This window comes from Dasypus novemcinctus, chromosome 16 (assembly GCF_030445035.2).
Source record: "Dasypus novemcinctus isolate mDasNov1 chromosome 16, mDasNov1.1.hap2, whole genome shotgun sequence".
Taxonomy (NCBI): domain Eukaryota; kingdom Metazoa; phylum Chordata; class Mammalia; order Cingulata; family Dasypodidae; genus Dasypus; species Dasypus novemcinctus.
In genome coordinates this window covers 71,433,413-71,455,844 of record NC_080688.1, presented here as the reverse complement: position 1 = coordinate 71,455,844, position 22,432 = coordinate 71,433,413, and the positions used below count along the sequence as shown (strand labels likewise).

The following is a 22,432-nucleotide window of genomic DNA, read 5'->3' as shown; positions in this document are numbered from 1 at the left end:
TGTCTCTACTCCATCACTTAAACAGCAGTGTAGGGAGTCAGAGGACCTCTCAGCATAAGTAGCTTACCCATATTTGTCGGCCAGGTCCCGGGCTTGCTTCTCATTGACTTCTCTCTGGTCTGGTAGGTCTGCCTTGTTGCCAATTAATACTATATCTGGATTTTCACAATAAGCATTTGCTTGCAATTGGCCTTGGAAAGAAAGCAGATGGAACCAGCAAGTTAGCTATAAACAAGTGATGTCAAATGACTGCTCACATTCCAGATTCTTAATCTAATTACTCATCGCTAGCTTGGCTGCAGATGAGTTATGTTATATATGTCAAGTTACTTCACTTTTCTCAGCCTCAGTTTCCTCATCTGTCAAATGGGGATGATGCCTCACAAATTGCAGACTGTGAAGGTTAGACATAATCCATCTGGACACCTGTATAAATAGCTATCACCAAAGCTCTTCGACATCTGAGGAAATGCCCTCTGCAGCTGACATAGAGTCATACCATTTGTTCCTTGAATATACATGGAGAAAACAGAACATGATTTCAAAGTCCACACATTTGCTGCCTCTTTTAGAAGGCTGAGACATTCCCGTCTCCCAAAAGTCCACAGTGATCATCTATAAAGAGTAGATGGTGGTATTCTTTATAGTGAACCACCACCAATTTGTGTAGTAGCAAATTTAAAGATAGATAATTTGTTTTTCTCTTCTTTCATCCAGGACTATCATCCCAGGGGAAAAAAGGGAATATAAAGAAGGGAAAGAATAAAGAAAGGGAGAGAGGGTGGAAAGGAGGTTGGAAGGAAAAAGAATAGATAAAAGAAAGCAAGCTAAGAAAAGAAACCTGTTAAACTGTGCTTACGGGACTACTTTAAAGTTTGTCTTAAGGCACATCATGTGCTGTCTGGCAGAGGCCAGAGGAAAGACAAAGGCTTTTCTTGTAATGCTAATTATTTGAGTCTTAGAAATCAGAGTGTTTATATTAGACATGGCGATTAATTATCTTATGTCCCAACACTATCCTTCTGGAGATTTTTAAAAACAAGGGAGAGCCCCATCTGCCTTGAAAAAGGATTAATGAATTATTCACTGAAAGTCCCTTATCTCTTCAGAATCTAACAATATCATCAAAATTTGGAAAAGGAAATGGAATAATAAAAGGAAAGAGATCCTAAGATAAACACTCATTTGGAGAAGCAATTAAGAAAGTTGGAATTTGTTGATTTTTTTCCCCATTGGTAAAAAGTCTGTTACTAAATTTACGTTAAAAAGTCATTAAATATATATATGTGTGTGCATATGTGTATGTTTTTGAGCATCTGCTCTATGGCACTACTCATCCAGGCTCTGGAGTATCACACTGGAACAGAATAGACAAAGAATGTGCCCTCATGGTGCTCACCTTCTAGTGTGGAGAAAGCCAAAATACAAATAAACAAAGAAATATGTAATATAGTATCAGGTGGTGGCAGGTGCCCGGGTAAAATATAACACGTGCTGAGGGGATATGGTCTGATGGAGATGGAGGTGGAGTATGCAGGGGATGACCTCTCTGAAAAGGTTTGACATGGATGTAAATGGGAAAAGAGTAATCAAGGTAGAGGAAATAGGGAATGCAAAGGCCCTGTGGCAGAAATACTCTTTTGGCCTGAGAGATAGCAAGACAGCCATTCCGGCTGGAGTCCAGGGAGCCTGGCAGAGTGAGCGTGAAATCAGAGAAGAAGCTGCAGGCCTGATCAGACAAGCTTTCATAGATGGGGCAAGGACTCTGGATTTTAATCCAAACAAGATGGGAAAGATTTGAGAAGCAGAATAATATGATTCCAAATTTATAAATTACCACCCTGGCTACAGACAACCCCAAGAAATCTGGAAATGATAAAAGTAGCACCAGCCCTGTAGGAGAATTACTCTCTCCCTCTGCTGTCTATCCTGTTAGAATCAAGTCCCATTTGTAATAAAAAATACAAATCAAATATCTCTTTGGTGCTACGTGAATTTAAAAAATAAAGGAAAAAAATCTAATAATAGTCTGCTGTGTTGGTATGTCCAACCAGCTTTAATAATTCACTAGGTAACTTTTAAACTTCATATTATGTCTGAATTGCCATGGAGGCTGAGGATTTTTCCATATAAGTTTCCATCAAGCAAAATTACAATGTGAGCTGACTGACTGACAAAACTTACCTTCTCTTCATGTGGGTGGTCTGCTCTGGAGTAGTTAACCCTGTAGTCCTTGAACACATTTTAGGTGCATGTGTTTGTAACAGATGTTGTAGTATGTTCAGTTGTAAGAAATCCTTCAGGACTTACTCTACAAGTGGAATTCATTGTCTTTTAGACCTTAGGAAAGGTGGGAATGAAGCCAGATGGGCTTCCCTCCAAGAAGGGTGTCAAAAGAGAATACAATTCCAAGCCATCTTGGGTCAGCCACAAACAAGCTACCACTCTGAAGGTGACACATGACATACTGACCTGTGGCTTCCCAAAGTTAATCTGTGGGACCCAATCTGATTACATCTTATAAGGCAAACAGGCAACTACCAGTGTTGGCTCCTGAAGTGGCTAATTCAAGTTACTTGATCCCACTTACTCATCCAGTTTCTGACATTCAGGAAGCTCTGTTGACTGGTGAGATCAAACATTAATAAGAAACCCATGGCATCTCTGAAAAACGCGGTGGTGAGGCTCCGGAACCTGCCAAAAAAGCACAGCAAAAAGTTCTGAGAGTCAGTCCACACAGAGCCTTGACGGTCTAGTCTACTAAGGAGGTTGGGCTTAATCTTAAGAGCAAGACATAATCAATTACAATGTTTAAAAATAAACTGTTAATATAAATATTAACTCTATGTATGTATTTAATTTTTAATCTGCCTTGTTTGTGTCCAGAAGATACCACATGGGTTTCAGTAGCCTGAAAATTAATGCCTGTGTGATCATATGAAGAAAACCACAACTTGTTAGCAACTAGAACTAGAATTCTTTTGTAGGGAAAAAAAAAACTTTGGTGACAATACTGTTTTATAAGCATTTGGGGCTAAACTTGAGTTCGCTGACATCTGGGTCTTTTAAGGAAAATGCAAGATGAGAAGAAAGAAGAGGAAGATGATGAGGCGAACTGAAGGAAGGTCAGGATAAATGAGAGGATTTTTTTTTTAAAGATTTATTTTATTTATTTCTGCTCCCCCACCCCGGTTGTCTGCTCTCTGTGTCCATTCGCTGTATGTTCTTCTGCGTCCATTTGCATTTTTGTCAGGCATTACCAGGAATCTGTGTCCCTTTTTGTTGCATCATCTTGCTGCGTCAGCTCTCCGTGTGTGTTGCACCACTCCTGGGTGGACTGTGCTTTTCACACAGGGCAGTTCTCCTTTGGGGCGCACTCCTTGTGCATGGGGCTCCCCTATGTGGGGGACACCCCTGCATGGCATGGCACTCCTTGTGTGCATCAGCACTGAGCAAGGGCCAGCTCACCACATGGGTCGGGAGGCCCTGGGTATCGAACCCTGGACCTCCTATATGGTAAGCAGACGCTCTATCAGTTGAGCCACATCCACTTCCCTCTAATGGAGGATTTTGAAGACTATGCTGTCATGCACAATGTAAAGACTTTTTCTCCACTACCTGCCACCCTCTAACATCTTTACTGAAGTCCACACTGCTGAACAATGCTGAAGGTGCAAAGGGATCACAGGGCAGATGCTGAGGATGTGCTGAGATCCACCTCCGTGTTAGTGAAGGGCAAAACCGGAGACTGCACACAGGGGCCAGAGAGGGGTTAGGTTATACCTGATAAAGAAGTGAACTTGGGTTTTTAGAAAAGGCATGTATCTTTGAAATGGAGAAAGGTATCACTTCCCATCCTAAGTGTTCTCCCCCTCTTTAGTCCTTTCTCAGTCTGTCAGTAATTCCTTTGTGTGGGTTTCCTTGGGATTCTGTTCTTGACCTCTTCTCACTCTACATACTCTCACTGTGTAATCTCATCTACTTCCCGGGTTTCATTACTGCCTGTTGTTGAGGACCCCAAAATTTATAATCCTAGATTGTTCCTGCCCTTCACACTGTGTGCCCAGATATTTGTTGGATATTTCCTCTTGGAGGAACATCAGATACCTCCAACTTCACAGTCCAAAATCAAACCGGCCCTTCCTTCTGATTTCTATTTGCCAGTGGCATCACCATCCTTCTGGTTGCTATAACCTCCTTCTCTTCTTAACCCTCTACATGTAAACAATGAATAAATACCTCTTGACTGCTCATTTCTGACCACCTACCTGTCATTACTCTGGTTTTGATGGCCATTATTTCTCACCTGGACAACTTCTACAGCCTTCTAAATAGGCTTCCTCTCTTCATTTTCATTTAGACCCCACTCCTCCAGCACACACCACACACTTTCCCATTGATGATATCATCAATCATTTTAAACAGTTTTAAACAGTTTATTATGTCTTGCTCTTAATATTACGCCCAACCTCCTTAGTAGACGAGACTGTCAAGGCTCTGCATGAACTGATTTTTGCTTATTAATCCAGCTTCCTCTCTTGATTCTTGTTAGTTCTTAGAAAGTTCACTCTCTCCCCTGGACTTTCACATATGCTCTTTTCTGTGGGTAACCTCTCCCAACTGCTTCCCTCACTTCCCACCTCTTCTGCCTGGCTAATACTCACCCATCTTATATGAATATAAACAATGGTATCTGAGGAAATATCACTGCCCTAAGCAGCCTTCCCAACACCCACATCTGGGTTACGGGCTTCTCCCCACTGGCCTCCCTATTGCCTTTTCCCCCCATTACTGTGGAAAGGCTATCTTGCAATTGTTAATTACCTGAATTCCACACAACTATAAGCCCCCATGGGAAAAGAAAGGAGCTATGTTCTAACTTGTTCTCCATTATATTTTCATGGCCCATAACACAGCAATTGCTCACTAAATATTCACAAAATTAAAGAAAATTGGAGAAAGAGAGAAAGAAAGAGGATAGCAATGGATATTAAAATATTAAATAATAGATTTAAAATGACTCTGGTAGAGAATGATGCTTTTACTGTCAAAGCAGGGAGAAGACATTTTAACTACTATTTATTTCCAAATTAGCATTTCTATAGTAGGGCATTACTGTGATCTAGAGTTGAGTAGAAATACCAAAAAGAATTACTCAATTTTTTCCTGTGGATTTATTCCTACCATTCACTGGATGCTCACAGTGAATGTTTCTCTCTCTTTGGGGACAAGCTGTATTCATAAACTTGTCTCTTTCTCAGTCACACTAGTTTTGTGTGTGACTCTGTTCTAAGAGTGTGTGTGCATCCCATTTGAGGACAAGATTGTGCCTTAATCCTCTTCTCACTGCCCACAGCACATGCCAGAATTACTCAAAACATGCCAGTTATGTTGATCTTATTGGGCAAACATTCCTTGATCCTTTCCTCCACCACTGCAGAGACAGTCAGTGTGCTCTTGCACTGCCCTACGCTCATGCCCTGGACCACTCCTCCCAGTGACCTTGCTATTCCCCGGTCCCCCAGGGTTAACTCCAGGGGGAAAGGTCACTGATGTCTTGTTTCTGTCCCATGAGCTGATAGGGTGGGGAAGGCTGGGATCATAGAGAGAAACAGATTCCAGAGGAGCAGACTCACTCTTTCTTCCTCACTGGATATTAAGGCTCTGCCCTGTATCCTTTAGGTTTACACCAGGGTAAGGTTTTCCCTCTGGCGCAGGATGTCGCTTTCATCAACAACCATTACCTTGTATGGGTTGTGATGGCAGACACCCTCAGATGCAGGGCTGAGGTGTGAGGCCTTATTTGTCTTGTTGCTCGGCTATGCCTTATAAATACAGAGTGCAAAGTTCTCAAGGGATGAACAGCCCCAGTGTTCCTAAGACTGTCCCTAGTCGTCCCCATTCCCTTGTGGAGCAGCTGTCTTAAGGGGACAGATGAGAGAAGCCTGCCAGATGAGAGAAGGCTAGGCTGACATATCATGTGCGAGGACATATGGGAACCATATTTTCTCATATTACTTCTTCAAATACGAGTTAAATTTCGTCTGTAAAACATACATCTTAGTGACAACAAAACTGACATATGAACAGAGACTCTTGCAAGGAATGACTTCAGAGGACCCGGCAGTGTTGAAGGGTGTGTGTAAATGGAATTCACAGTCAGAAAAGCTAGCAGAGAGGGCCCGGCACCTCTCCTGGCGTTTACATGCAGTGAAAGTGAGAACATTTTGGATGCATGTCAAAAACCCAAGTGTTTACAAGCATAAACATACTGAGACATGAGACGCAGAACTGAAAGGTAGGAGCCTTCTAAATACCTTCGATGCTGATCTACTCCCAAGTTTTATTTAATGTAATATTGAAAAGCTTCACTAGCTTGGGATCTTTAACCTTGGACCCCCAAAGAAATACATTTTCATTGCATAATAAACTAGCATCCCCTGCCTTAAGAAATCAATACTATTGTCTATTGAGTATCTTTTTTGGACATTGCATGAGAGACAATGCTGAAAACCCAGGCAAGGTGCCTGCCTTCATGAAGCTGACACTTTAGCTGGGGTTAAGGAAGCTACCAGGTGAACCAATAGACAGCATTTAGAGACAAAAATAGAAGATCTGCCTTATTACAAGATGGTACATAATAATTCAGTAACTAAAGCAATGGTAGGATCTGACTAACAGTAGTGCAGGAGTTCAGAAGAGGGGGTTTGTATCAGTTGGGGTGTTCAAAAGAGCTTCCCAGAGGAGGAGGTAGAATGTGAGCGCAGTTTCAGGGAAGGTGGACAGGGAATACATCATGTCTGCAGGACGGGCTGTGGTGAGACCAGAATCTTAGAGGGCGAAGCCTGTCAGATGTCATGGAAGAGAGGCTGCCAGGAAGAACAAAATGAGATAAGATGAGGAAGGTCCTAGTACTCATTCCTTCCATTGCCTTTTCAGGTAGTACTTAGAACAGTGTTGATTTCCCATCGTCATTCAATCAAATTCTGGAGACTTCTTGTCCTACTAGAAAATGTAAAGAGAATGCCTAACAAGAATCTTCTTAGAGAGTTTTGAAAACTTGATTCTTGAAACCTGGGGCCAAATACCTGAACCATTCTGAAACGGGGAAAAAAAAGATGTGTATTTGTTTTATTCTAAGTTCCAGACAGCATTCATTTTAAAAGAAGCTTTTCTTTGCTAAATATAGCTAGAAACAAAGTAATTTACTATTACCGTTCTTGTCCTGCAGTGTCCCATAGCTGAAGATGCACCTTAAATGCTTTCCCTGAAGATTCGTTTGATCCTTGAGTATTATAAACCTGAAATATACAATTTTCATCAGTTGCTACTTCTTTGGGTTTTGTCAACATTCAAATTCCCTGGGTTCATACAGCATGTTTTCTCTCAATTACTATAATCAAAGTTCATAGTGCAGAATAAATATTTGCTGTTTTTCCCAAAGTATCACATATACTCTCACTTTTAAATGTCAAGTACAAGTACAATTTTCAACACAATTCAGGCATACTGCAAACTTAAATTAGATGCCTTCTGTCATTTCTTCACAGATGTAGCAAACATTAAATTTAGGACCCAAGTTCTAGGTTCAAATACAAAGTCATCATATAACCTCTTAAAGTCTTATTTTTTTTACCTATAATTTGAGATCCATAATCCCTTACTACTTCACAGAGCACTGCAAACTTACAAGAAATAATGGGTGTGAAAGCCCTTTTTAAATAAGTACAGCATTTTCCGAATACCTGGATCTCTTTTACTGAGAAATGTACTTTCCAAATAACTTATCTGTGAAATAAATAGGCAAAGAATTCATTAATAAATTCATACAAGACAGTTGAAGCCTTCCTTTACTAGCCATTTGTTCAAAGGCTCTTTTTAGCAGAGTTTAAACTTTTAAAATTATGGCTATTATAGTTTTTATTTACTCAAATCATGACACTTAATAATTAATCAACTTTCCCAAAATACAGTTTACTGAAAACGTTTCAAAGGGGAAATTTTGCAAGATCAGTGCAGTGTGGAAGATTGTGGGGGCAGGGGTGAGACAAAAAAGCACTGGAAGGTTTGGAAGCAAGTTTGCTGACTACATGCTAGAAGGTATTGACTTTCAGATAAGGTAGAGGTTATTATAAGGAACCATGATTTCAGATGGTCTTCCAACCAACATTTCCTTCATTTTTCCTTCTGGGTTTTCAAGGAATGAGCAGTTTTGTGACATCAACTGGAAGCTGTAGCCATCTTGGCAATCAAGGCTAGTAAATCTGGCCAAGCTTCTGTGCCTATGCTACATGTCTCACATGTCACAATATCCTTATTCCTGTCATTAGCGTCTAGCGTAGGAGAAGGAAGTGGCTGTGATTCTCACTTAAACCCCTTATCATGGAAAGTAGCATGGATTGGTCTCACATTCTGTTCATAACAAGCCCATGATTGATGGCTGAGTCTACACATAAATAAAACTGCAGCAAGCACTTATAAAGCTCGTGCTGTAGCTATTTGCCTATCATATTTTCAACCTCTTAGGAGCGGGGAAGTGAAAAGTTGTTCTTGTGGAGAAATTTAACCCAGCTCAAGAGTTAATGTTTTTGGATTCTAAATAATCCCAATTTTTAAAGATTTCTTTAGAATTCCTGGAAAACACACAATACCAATCTGTAACTTTTTTTAAAAAAGATTTATTTCTTTATTTCTCTCCCCTTCTCTCCCCCCACCACCCCAGTTGTCTGTTCTCTGTGTCTATTTGCTGCGTGTTCTTTTTGTCTGCTTCTGTTCTTGTCAGCAGCACAGGAATTTGTATATCTTTTTGTTGCGTCATCTTGTTGTGTCAGCTCTCCGTGTGTGCGGCACCATTCCTGGGCAGGCTGCACTTTCTTTCGCGCTGGGCGGCTCTCCTTACGGGGCGCGCTCCTTGCACGTGGGGCTCCCCTACATGGGGGACACCCCTGCGTGGCAGGGCTCTCCTTGCGCGCATCAGCACTGCATGTGGGCCAGCTCCACACGGGTCAAGGAGGCCTGGCGTTTGAACCGCGGACCTGCCGTATGGTAGATGGATGCCCTAACCACTGGGCCAAGTCCGCTTCCCCGTCACTTAATTTTTTTTCAGTTACCCTGTAGACTTTTGGAGCCAAAAGATAGTACTACCCAAAATATGTTTTCTAAGAAAAAGGCTATTTATAGTTGACAAACAAAAAAGCAATATTTTAAAGTAAAGTGACAGATGACACATTGCACATTATCAAGCCACAGCATAGTTGTTTCTCAATCCTTATTTTGTAGGGGGGAACCAGCAGCAAGGTTCACATTACAGTTAAAAACTCACCACGCGTTTTTCCCGGAAGTCTATTCCCACTGTAGTGATGAATTTGGGATTGAATTTATTGTCTGTGTATCTATAAAGAAACGTGGTCTTCCCCACCCCTGAGTCTCCGAGGGCCAGGAGTTTGATCAGATAGTCATAGTCCCCATCGGTCATAGTGAGGCTCTTGGTGGGCCTGTAAGGAACAGAAAAACATCTATGTTATTATTACAGTCACTTTTCTTTTGTCTTGGATCAAAACACAACCTAAATCTAGTCTTCAAGGTTAAAAAAAAAACACCAGATGCCTCTATTCTGCTAAATTCTGACTGAACTTGTTAAGAGCAGCTTGAGGGGTGAACACACATCTTTTATTGCATGCAGTACAGATCGCTGGAAAGCATATCACTTAATAAGGACTAGAAAGTTATATGATACTCAAATCAGCCGTCAGCACAGTGGAGGAATAAAACATGGATTAGAGTGAATTTACTGGTATTCTACTATAGAACTATTGTGACTCTAGCAATGGAAGAAATTGTATCATTGATGTGGAGACAGTGGTCATGGGAGTTGCTGAGGGCAGGGAGAGGGAAGAAGAGATGTGATATGGGGGCATTTTTGGAACTTGGAGTTGTCCTAAATGATATTGCAGGGACAGATGCTGGACATTATAAATCCTGCCATAACCCACTGAATGAACCGGGGGAGAGTGTAAATTACAATGTAAACTAGAATCCATGCGAAGCAGCAGTGCTCTAAAAGGTATTCACCAAATGCAATGAATGTGCCACAATGATGAAAGAGGTTGTTGATGTGGGAGGAGTGGGGGGTGGGGGAGGTATATGGGAACCTCTTATATTTTTTAATGTAACATTTTGTGTGATCTATGTATCTTTTAAAACAGAGACCAAAAAATCACACACACACAAATAAAGTACAATATAATACAATTTTTAAAAAGTCACAGGTTTGTTTTATTTTCTCTTTCTTTTAACTGGTGTCCTTTGGGATCTGGAATAGCTCACGCTATGAAGAGGAGAGTTACAGGAAGAGATAAATTAGTCTGAGGTGATGCAGGTATATGCTAGAGAGAGACCCATTTATTTGTAGCTTGTAGATGAGCAAAGCCCAGGAGAATATTTTGCATCTAGACATCTAGGATGAACTTTGTATTGTGTACCTACAACTTACTGAGGCAGGCTAGAACAGGGACATGAGGGGAAAAGGGTGCTGTAGGAAAGCACTTGGGCGATAAGGACAAGACAGTCAGTTCTGTGTAAGATTCCTGCTCACGGTGGCACATCTTTACCTGTGGGAACATAACCTGCCAACAAGGGAAGACTCAAACCCCCAAGTTCAGTCTGAAGACAATAGATAACAAGATGCCCATTCCTACCACCTCCCCTGACTCCCACGCATGCCCGCAGACACACTCAGAACCAAGGAAAATGTGGGGTTTCCAATCCTACTTTTGCATACTCAGAACCAATGAGGTGATGTAAATTCCAAGTCTTCTTTTAGGTGAAGTGGGGGAGGTAGGTAAGGACAACCTTAAAAAGGCCCCAGCCCCAGCCCCAGGACACAGCTCTCCCTGAGCACACCTGCACCACTGCCTCCGGTGTGTACTTTCTCTTTCTTTGGCTTTACAATAAAAGCTTCACATGCTTGCTTAAAATACAAGCGCATCCTGAAATTCTTTTCTGTAACTCAGACAAGAACCTCGAAGCCCATGACTGGCAACAGTATTCCTTTTTTAATTAAAAACAAAACTAAACTAAACAAAAAAACTTAAGTTGGTATGATTAAGTTTAAAACATTTGAAATCATTTCAAAGGTAACATTTAGAACCTTCCATTCTGAAACACCGAAGCTTCTGCTTTCCATTGACAAGTCTGCAGTGCTTGGTTGCATGGCATTGTATTTTCCAGGCCTTGGAAAGGGAGAAGAGCCATTAAGAGACAGGGTTACAATAATTCTGCCAATATTTCTCCTGGCTGAAGGAACAATCACCTCCTGGCATTTCTCCAGTGCCCTGACCTCTCCTGCCCCAGCCTTGCTTGCTCTGTTGTTACTACAAGTGAGGGAGGACGAACCGCCAAGATTACCGCAACTCATGTTTGAACAACACCATTACCTGTTTGGATCCTTGGTTATGTTTCTCTCAACACCTGGGCTTAGTAAAATAATTTGCTATTTGGTATAGCCTTCTGATTCATGGTTAATCGAAGTGGGTCTGTCATAGACTATGTAGAGGAAGGTCTAAGAAGAGTGTTCTAGAGTGGAAAAAATCTCTATTCTTCTTATATGGGAGGGAGGACTATTTCCCCACTTCTGCAGACAATGAAAAGATTGTTCTCTTCTTCAAAAGTACTGGTGCAATTAAAATTAAATTTCAGTAACAGGTTATTCCATGGATATATCTAATAATCACTAGATAATTCTAATCTAAAAGGCTGCGTGTCTATGGGTAAAGAATGATAAAGATGTTATTCAGGCACTTAGCAAAAAAAATTCAAGATCACTTCATTGTTTGGAGGATTTACAACTTTTTTTACATTAGCATTTCTTTACATTTGAACCATACTGTTGCTAAATACTACTAAATTTATCATGGATATGTGTTTCATTATTCAGTTGTTTTTTCTTTTGAGGTAGAGTTTTTTGAGAGCTGCTAATACATACTTTTGCTCTAATGTCTTCCTTCCCTATAACATGCTTTCACTGAGGAGACTCTCAGGGTCGGTGTTTGATGATCATGAATGTTCGCTCTTTCTCTTTTAATATCTAGACAAAGTATAGTCATTGCTCAGAAACAGATGCATAGCAACCATCAAAACCCAGCCTTCCTTAGTAAATGGAGATAAATGTCTTGCCTTTCCTGCCTGCACTGACTGAGAGCCTGGCCCCTGGCTATGACTAGTTCTTAGCCTGGCAGATCTGAATGCCCGATCAGGACTTCATCTTTGAAGATGTTGCTGCTGATAGTCTTTGGGCCAGATAGATTGCTAGAGGAGATTGTTGCCAAAATAGTATGGTTTCCCCTATTTAAAGTCTATCACCACCACCACTATTTCACTGTCTTCTCTTTCTTCCCAAACTTGTTCATCTGAAACTTTTCAGAAGAATAATAAAAGTCTGTCATTTCCCTAACAGAATTGGAAGAAATTGTTAATTCTCCTGGGAGTAGAAAGATACTAAATATATTCTCACTCAGGTGTAAGTGACTAAAGCCAAATTCTTTCCTCAGCACAAGCCTTGATGGTCAGGGGAAGAAATTGAAGCTCCTGGCTGCCTAGATAGAAAACAAAGTTGGAGAATACTTTGGCTCTGGTAAGAATGAAAAGAAAGAAATTAAGAAGATACATTCCAGGACTGTACAACACAAACATTGAACCCTAAACCATGGACCATAGTTAACAGTACAATAATAATATTCTTTTATCGGTTGTAACAAAGGCTCTACACTAATGAAAAATCTTAACTATGAGGGAGGTATATGGGAACTCTGTATTTTATTGGTTTTTTTTGTAAACCTGCAACTTTTCTAAAAAAGAAAGAGAAAGAAAAAGATACATTTGAACACTTCAAAATTTTACTTAATATTCACTATGTTTTCGGCAAATTTTTTTTAAACATTTATTTATTTTTCCTCCCTCCCCTCCTCCTGCCCTGCTGTTTTTGCTGTCTGTGTTGTCTTCTCTTCTCATTTTCTCTCTTCTAGGATTCACTAGGATTCAATCCTAGAGACTCCTGATGTGGAGAGAGGTTCCCTGTCAAACCTCAGTTCCTGGTTCCTGCTGCATTTCACTTGACTCTCCCCTTGTCTTTTTATTGCATCATCATCTTGCTGTGTGACTCACTTGTGCAGGCACTGGGTCACCATGCAGGCACTTGTGGAGGCACTGGATCACCACATGGACACTAGCACTCACCACACAGGCACTTGGTCACTGCACAGGCACCCTTTCTCTTCTTCTTTTTCACCAGGAGACCCCAGAGATGAAACCCAGGTCCTCCATATGGAAGGTGGAAGCTCTATCATTTGAGCCACATCCGCTTCCCATGTTTTTGGCAGTATTTTTGTGACAGTCTCCATACATAGTGTTAGGTCCAAAGATGAAAATTCAAAAAAATGCAATTCATAATATAGTTCCTGACAAGGTTTGGCTACAGGTAAATGTTATCAAATGCAACAAGAAATACAACATAAGTTTGCAAGACGGAATCTGATTAATTGATAAGTGAGTTAACTAGATCTTACACTATGAATTCAAATAACGTAGTGATCTTCCTGGACTGCAACAGTCTGAGAAGACTTTATACAGGAAGATGACCTTGCATTTAACCTTATAGTACATGGAGAAGTTAGATACCAGGAAGGAGAGGTTAAGGGTAAGGCATTCCCGGCAGGGTCACTTCTCACCTGCTGAATGAGGCAATCACCTCTAGTCAATTACATGACCTATCCTGTATTCCCCATGGGCAGCCGATTTGTATGTCTGTTGTTTATACACAACTCTGTCTGGGCCAAAACTAGGGCTGCTCCCAGGCAAGCGAGAATCCAGAACGAACTCGTCCAGGATAACTTCAATCAGTTCACTCTGGCCAGCCCTGGCTCTCTTCTCTAAGTGAACCGTAGCAGACACTTTGTGGTATTTAATACAAAGTCCACCCAAAATGAATGCAAACTTGACACAGTGGGAAGCCTTAATTTAGTGTGCCTAATAGATTAAAGAAATGGATACAGTAAGTTAGGTAAAGGACAGTCTGCCTCTAAGTTTCTTTTTAAAATGATATTTCTCATTTTGGATATAAGAAGTCTAATTTCTTATATATATATATTTATAAATAAATGAGTATATAAATATATATAACTCCTTTGAATTTGGTTCTGTTACTTTTTAAAAAATTACTATGTGATTTTCTCAGCCCGAAAATCATATGACCTCAGTATTCTATCCTTGGCACAGCAAATACACCACCACAAAAAGAAAAATAAAAGCCTTGGTAAGGTTTCCTTTTCCAAGAATTCAGCTAAAAACTGATCTGGGAAGGATCAAGGAGCTGACAAGTTTAGCAGCATTGTTTCTTCCTGCACAATGATTGATGGTCTTGTCAGTTCTTGGCTCTATAGAACTAAAAGGGGAGAAAAAGCTAGAAGATTGCAGTGTTTCAGGAAATGCATCCAATTCTCAGTCATTATCACTGTGTCACAAACTAAACCAGAAAAACTAGGAGGTCTTTTAGATACAGAAACTAAAGTGTCACCCCTCAGAGCCCTTTGCAGGGAAGCAAGGGGCTGGGAAAAGCAAGGGGAAGAATTGAAATTCATGAAATTCTCTTTAATGAAGGTCTTGAAGGCAGAAGGAAAGTGAAGCTATATTGGGGTCTAGTTCCTCAGTTTATTGATGAGGTAGTCATATGCAGAGAAGTTACATGGCTTGCAGGGGTAACAGCTAGTTATTAATAGAGAAAAATCTAAGAATGTGCTTGTTATGATTTGAAAGGAAAAGTGGGTTAGATGGATAGAAGGTAGAAATATTTTCATACTGTGGGTAGAGGGGATTTTCTCCTGGATGTTAACAGGAACATAATGTTCCTAAGCAGCATATCTCAAGTAAAGTTGCCCTCACTTTCTCTCTTTCCCCTTCTGCTGTTCTTCATTCTTGTTCAGCATAAGTTCCCTTAGTGCAGGGATGTAATCTCCTTTGTCCACAGGGGGATCCACTGTCACTGGCATATAGCAAAAACTCAACACATATTCACTGAGTGTATAAATATATTTAAACAAACTCTTTTCTGTCATTTTTCTTTAGCCACGTTATCTGTATGCATCAGCTACTTGGACCAGATGAGGTTTTAGGTTTCGTTTGAAATTATTAACTTAATGTTTAATTTAATGTTGAAATGTTTAGCATTTATGAAATTAATTTCATCAATGAGCTATTGTTGGAAGTAGTGTCTCTGCAAGTTGGTGAATGGGATTCTCCTGAATGACTCATCTGTGAGATGAGTGGTTTCGATAAAATGATCACTAGGTACTTCCCAGGTTTAGTTACCTAAGCTTGCTTTTCTATTTTCAAAATAGAAATCTCAAAATATAGTATTTATGCCCTCAAATGAGCAGTTTCAAATAACCTGGAAGAAGAGAAAGAGGAAAGCTGGCTGCAGGTGGATAGTACTTTTTCAAATGAGATTTATGTTGGTGGAGAGCATATGAAATTGGCAGCTGAATGGAGCAGGGCTCAGAGAACAGGGCTCCCATGAAAGCATCCATTCACCCATCTCACACACACTCCTAGGACCCTATTATTTGTAAGACATTTTGCATGGCTCTGAGGATACAGTTGTTGATCTCTAGTGGGGAGCTTAACAAATGCTCCAGTTATTTATCAGTGACTGCTAAACAGAGAGAACACAACTTTGGTGTTCTTTGCCAGCCCAATGACAGTCCCAAGGATGCCATGACAGGCTATGATGGAATATTGTGACTTTTAACTTAAATTTATAAAATCAACTTAATATGCTTAAGGTACTTTAGAAAGCTTAAAACAGCAGACAAACAAATAAAATAAGAGTGATCTTACTTTGCATTCAGTGTGACTGGTTTCAGTAAAGTTGCCAAGCATAAAATGGACAGATGTTTAATATTTCCTCATTTACCTTTTTTTTTATTGCCTTGTATTGAGCTCCATTAGATACATTTTGAGATCTGGGATTTTTATCACAGGCACTTTATGGGTTGAATGATAGCTTGAGCATGGTACCCTGTAAAAAGCCTTGAAATAGTGCTCTGGGTAACCACATTCACGTCCTGGAGGTCAGATTTAAAAATGAATGGCTGAATTATTCTAGGGACCTAGCACCTGTGCTTCAATAGTACAGAAGTTATGTTTGGGGGTTGGGTGGGGGGGAGGCAGAACAATTTTTGAAAATAATAAATTTGTTTTAGGGCTTTCATTTTGTCCTGTTAGGCAAGTTATTGCTGTTCATTTTTATTTCAAATCTTCTTAAAAACTATTTAGAAGTAATAGGTGTGAACTTATATGGAAGATTCAAACCAAATTGCAAAAAGAAGTCCATGTCAATTTATCTTTATTATCTTTCTTTTAAAAGATACATAGATCACACAAAATGTTACATTAAAAAATATAAGTGGTTCCCATATACCCCGACTCCACACTCTACCCCCACTCCTCCCACATCAACAACATCTTTCATCAGTGTGACACATTCATTGCATTTGATGAATACATTTTTGGAACACTGCTACACAGTATGGGTTACAGGTTACACTGTAGTTTACATTCTCTCCCAATCCATTCAGTGGGTTATGGCAGGATATATAATGCCCAGCATCTGTCCCTGCAATATCATTCAGGACAACTCCAAGTCCCAAAAATGCTCCCATTTCACACCTCTTTTTCTCTCCCCTTCACTAGCAACTCCTGTGGCCACTGTCTCCACATCAATGATATACTTTCTTCCATTGCTAGAGTCACAATAATTCTACAGTAGAAAACCAGTAAGTCCACTCTAATCTATATTTTATTCCTTCATCCTGAGGACCCTGGGATGGTGATGTTCACTCCACTCTAAATTGACAGGGGGCCTTAGATACCACATGGATGATGGATGCAATTCTTCTGCTTGCAGTTGTAGACTCTCTTGATTCCCTGGTGTGATGGTTCACCATGTTCACCTCTCTGTTGGCTGACCTGGCTAAGTCCAATGAAACAGTGACTAGGAGTCGCCACTCGGCTGAGGCTCAGGACCCAGCTGGCACATGGACAGTCCAGAGATTCAAGTCTCCTGAGCAAACACTAACCCCAGTGCCAACTACAGGTTCAGGAAAACTGACAGAAGAGGCATATGTTGAGAGGTCATCTGAGTCCAACTCCATCATACTCAGGAGCACAAATTCTAAAGTAGGGCCCAGTGGCAAGACACTGGACTCCAGAGCCATCTGGACCAGAGTCATCATGACCATAGGACCTGGGTGTCTCTGTAGCCCTCAGGAGCACCACTACCTGGGGTTGTATCTACTTGGGCTGTCTCTGAGATCCTGCTGAGATGTGCATAAGTACGATCCCTCTGATGACTTCCTGACTCATTTTGAAGTCTCTTAGCCATATAAACTCATTTATCTTTACAATTTCCCCCCCTTATTCAAGGTCTTTTTCTAGTTGCATCACCAGCTGGTGCTTGGTAGTAATCCCTTGGTCCAGGGAGGCTCATCCCTGGGAGTCATGTCCCACCCTAGGGGAGGGTAATGCATTTACATGCTGAGTTTGGCTTAAAGAGTGGCCACATTTGAGCAACATGGAGGCTCTCAGTAGGTCAGTCTTAGGACCATGTAGCTCTAGGCCTAGTTGAAATTTCAAGCACACAGGCTCATAAGCATAGTCATCAGTATCAAGGCCCCATCATCAGCCCATCCTTCTTCACTGGTCTTTAAAGATAGGAATAGAAGGAAACTTTCTGAACATGATAAAGGGTACCTATGAAAAACCCACAGCTAATATCACTTATAATGGTGAAATCCTAAAATAGTTCCCTCTAAGATCAGGAACAAGACAAGGATGCCCACTATCACCTCTCCTATTTAACATTGTATTAGAAGTACTTTCTCAAGCACTGAGGCAAGAAACAGACATAAAAGACATACAAATTGGAAAGGAAGAAGTCAAAATTTCACTATTTGCAGACAATATGACCCTATATATAGAAAGCCCTGAGAAATCTACAACAAAGCTTCTAGAACTTATAAATGAGTTTAGTAAAGTCGCAGGCTATAAGATTAATGTGAAAAAAAAAAAAAACAGTAGCATTTCTGTACACCAATAATGAACAATCTGAGGAGGAAATCCAGGAAAAAAAATACCCTTTACAATAGTCAATAAAAAAGTCAAATACCTAGGAGTATATTTAACTAAAGATGTAAAAGACTTATACACAGAAAACTATACAACATTGTTAAAGGAAATCAAAGAAGACTTAAATAAATGGAAGAATATTCCCTGTTTGTGGATAGGAGGACTAAATATCATTAAGATATCTATCCTACCCAAACTGATCTACAGATTTAATGCAATCCCAATAAAAATCAACACAGCATTTTTTAATGAACTGGAAAAAACTAACTATGAAATTTATTTGGAAGGGAAAGAGGCCCCAAATAGCCAAAAGCATATTGAAGAAAAAAAAAAAAAAGAAATTGAAAGAATCACACTCCCTGACTTTAAATGCTGAGGGTAGGAAGAGGGAAGAAGAGATATGATGTGGGGGTATTTTGAGGACTTGGAGTTGTCCTGGTTGGTACTGCAGGGACAGATGTTAGACATTGTATGTCCTGCCATGGTCCACTGGGTGGACTGTGGGAGAGTATAAACTACAATGTAAATCATTATCAATGTAGTACAGCAGTGCTCCAAAATGTATTCACCAAATGCAATGAATGTCCCACAAAGATGAAAGAGGTTGTTGATGTGGGAGGAGTGGGATAAGGGTGGTGGGGGGTATATGGGGACCTCATATTTTTTTAATGTAACATTTTAAAAAAATAAAAGAAAGAAAAAAATTTTTTTAAGCAATTAAAAAATCTAAAAAAAAAAAAGAAAAAGCATACTACAAAGCTACAGTGGTCAAAATGGCATGGTATTGGCACAAGGATAGACACACTGACCAATGGCACTGAACTGAAAGTTTGAATATAGATCCTTGCATATGCAATCATCTGATATTTGACAAGACCACCAAGCCCACTCAACTGGGAGAGAATGGCCTCTTCAACAAATGGTGCTTGGAGAACTGGATATCCATATGCAAAAGAATGAGAGAGGATTACCATCTCACTCCTTATACAAAAATCAACTCAAGATGGATCAAAGATCTAAATATAAGAGCCAAGAACATAAAGACCTTGAAAGACAATGTAGGGAAGCACCTACAGGACCTTGTAATAGGAAATGGCTTCATGAACTTCATATCCAAAGCATGAGCAATGAAAGAAAAAACAGATAAATAGGACTGCCTCAAAATTAAAGCCTTTTGTACCTCAAAGGAATTTATCCAAAAAGTGAAAAGACAGCCTACTGAATGGGAGAAAATATTTGGTAACCAAATATCTGATAGGAGCCTAATATCCAGTATATATGAAGAAATCCTATGTCTTGAAAATAGAAAGACAACCCATTTAAAAAATGGGCAAGAGATTTGAACAGATGCTTCTCCAAAGAAGAAATACAAATGACTAAAAAGTACATGAAAAGATGCTCAACATCACTAGCTATTAGGAAAATGCAAATCAAAACTATAATGAGATACCATCTTACACCTATTAGAATGGTAACTATTAAAAAAACAGAGGACTACAAGTGTTGGAGAGGATGTGGAGGAATGAGAATCCTCATCTACTGCTGGTGGGAATGTAGAAGGATCCAGCCATTACAGAGGGCAGTTTGGCGGTTACTCAAAAAACTAGTTATAGATTTGCCATATGACCCAGCAATTCCACTGCTGGTTATATACCCAGAAGACCTGAAAACAAGGACATGAACTGATATATGCACACCAAGGTTCATAGCGACATTATTCGCTACTGCCAAAAGTTGGAATCAACCCAAATGCCCATCAACAGATGAATGGATAAACAAAATGTGATATAATGGAACATACATGTCAATTTAAATGACTTTTACTCAAGCTGTTAGTAGTCAATGTGTCGATTGTAGCAAGCAAATCTATGATGAAAAATAGAAGGGTCCATTTTGTTTCCCTCTCTGATCAAGTGAAGAAAAACCAAGAATTTATTGGGTTCTATGTTCAGCTTACTCAGCCTTAAAGTAAAGGATAAAAATACTAACACAGGTCGGCTTTAAATAGATTTATTTCCATTGACATGTTATTATCCTCACAAATTAAACTCTCTAAGCCTATGAATAATTTTATTTCCCTAAAGTTTTTCTCTGTAAAGTACTATTTTCCCTTTGCTTTATTTTGTGATATCTTCTGAAATTATATGAATTTATTTTTTTACTTTAATTATGGAAAATTTTCAAGTATATATAAAACTTGAAGGAATTGTATAATGAACCCCCACATATCTATCATGCAGCATCTTAATTACCAATATGCAACCAACCTTCTTTCATCTATCCTAAAACTCTCCTTAAACCAGATTATTTTGAAGCAAATATCTGGCAGCATAACACTTCTTCATAAATAATTCAATATATATATCTAAAACAAGGTTTCTCAACCTCAGCACTATTGACATTGTGTACCTATAGAAAAAGTTATCAAACATTCATCTTTTTGAAATTCTAAAAGATCAAAAATCACAAGTACTGTTTTAACCTGTGTTTCTCTCACAGTGATCAAGGTCAAGAATCTCTTCATTTGTTTAAGGGATATTTGGATTTCTTTAGCTGTGAATGGAATGCTCTTATTTCTTGCCCATTTTCTAGAATGGATTTATCTAGACTACTTTTAAAAATTCCTTGTATATTAGGATATTAAAAGTTTGTTGTTTAAGATGGAAATACTTTTTTGAGATTGTTCTCTTTACTTTGTGATGGTTTTGCCACACAAAGGATTTTTGTCATTTTTTTTATGTTGCTTTGGGGAAGAAGGAATCAAGTTTTGAGTCATAGTTAGGAAAATATGCCCACTCAAGGTTACAGAGAAATTCACCCATGTGTTTTGCTAGTACTTGTAATAATTTCAATTTTACATTTAAACTTACTTGGAATTTATCATAATGTATTTTATGAAGAATTGATTTAAATGGGTCATTTTCTACATGGCTACCGAATTGTTCCAATACAACTTACTTAAAAATATACCTTTCCATCACTGAGTTGAGATACTACCTTTATCATATAATAAATTTCCACATACAATTTTCTCTATTTCTGGATGTTTCTCCTGCTCAATTGGTCTCTTCATGTAGCACTATTGTAAATATGATTATTCATTAAATTCGTAATAGCTGAAAGGGTTATCCCTTCCTTATTGTTCTTCTTTTGACATCTTTATGCTATTGGACCTCCCTATCCAAGAACATGGCATGTATTTTCATGTGGTCAAGTCTTCTATTGTGGCTTTGAGGATAAGTTTATAGTTCTCTTCATGCAGATTTTGGATATTTTTGTTAAGTTTACACCTAAGTGTTTTATTACCTTTATTTGCTTTCATAACTTGGGGTTTTCTGACATCTGTTTGTTACTGTTGTTGCTGTCTATATGTAGATTATTGATTTTTATGTATTAATTTCATTACTCAATACTTTACTAAGTTTTATTATTTATAGTAATTTTTCACTCATTACTTTGAATTTTCCAGATGTACAAACATATCCTTTATTAGTAGGTAGAGTTTAGATCTTCCTTTTAAATTTGTATGCTTCTAACCATTTTTTCTTGTCTACTCTGGCTAATACCTCTATCACATAGGTAAAGAGTACGAGAAGAGTTAGTGGGCACCCTTATCTTGTTCCTGATTTGAGTTGGAAATTCTCTAGTATTTTCCCTTAGGTAAGATGCTGGCTGCTTTTAATATGAGTGAATATTGAATTTGTCAATTGCTGTGCCTCTGTTAAGATGATATTATGATTTTTCTCCTTAGCTTGATTTTGAACCTTTATATTTCTGAAATAAATTCCATTGTGTTCATAATTTTTAATGTGTGGTTGGATTCTGTTTCTTATATTTTATTTAATTTTTGCTTTAATTTCATAAATGAGATTCATCTTTTTATTTTATATAATCTATGGGTTTTCACTTCAGAGAAAAAATACAGAAATTTTCCTTCTTTTTATGTTCTGGAGTAATTTAACTATCATTAGAATTATGTGATCTTTAAATGTTTGAAAATTTTCTGTGTGAAATTATCTTGTCCTATTGATTTTGTATGGGTATGTTTCTTTAATTATCATCTATATAACTTCTTTGGTCATTGCTCTGTTTAAACCTTCTGTCTTTATTCAAGTATATTTTGTAAAGTTGTAATTGTTTGTAGCCTTAATCATTTCATCTAGGAATTCAAATGTACTTATATAAACTATTCTTGAATGACAAAAAATTTCCTCTCTTTGATACTTATTAATATTTCCCACTTTACATTTCAAAT

At 38.9% G+C, this 22,432-nt stretch overlaps 1 protein-coding gene across 2 annotated transcripts in view; it reads right to left on the bottom strand.

Annotated features, from left to right (window-relative positions):
* Nucleotides 1-22,432, bottom strand: part of RAB27B (RAB27B, member RAS oncogene family) — a 189,207-nt gene that overhangs the window by 7,870 nt on the left and 158,905 nt on the right. For both annotated transcript variants that reach the window (XM_004459848.5, XM_004459847.5), the window contains 4 exons: nt 9,323-9,494; nt 7,216-7,301; nt 2,591-2,694; nt 68-191 (listed from right to left, as the gene is read on the bottom strand). In XM_004459848.5, the coding sequence (XP_004459905.1) occupies nt 68-191; nt 2,591-2,694; nt 7,216-7,301; nt 9,323-9,475 (467 nt within the window). In that variant the 5' untranslated portion in view covers nt 9,476-9,494. The remainder of the gene's footprint in view (nt 1-67; nt 192-2,590; nt 2,695-7,215; nt 7,302-9,322; nt 9,495-22,432) is intronic.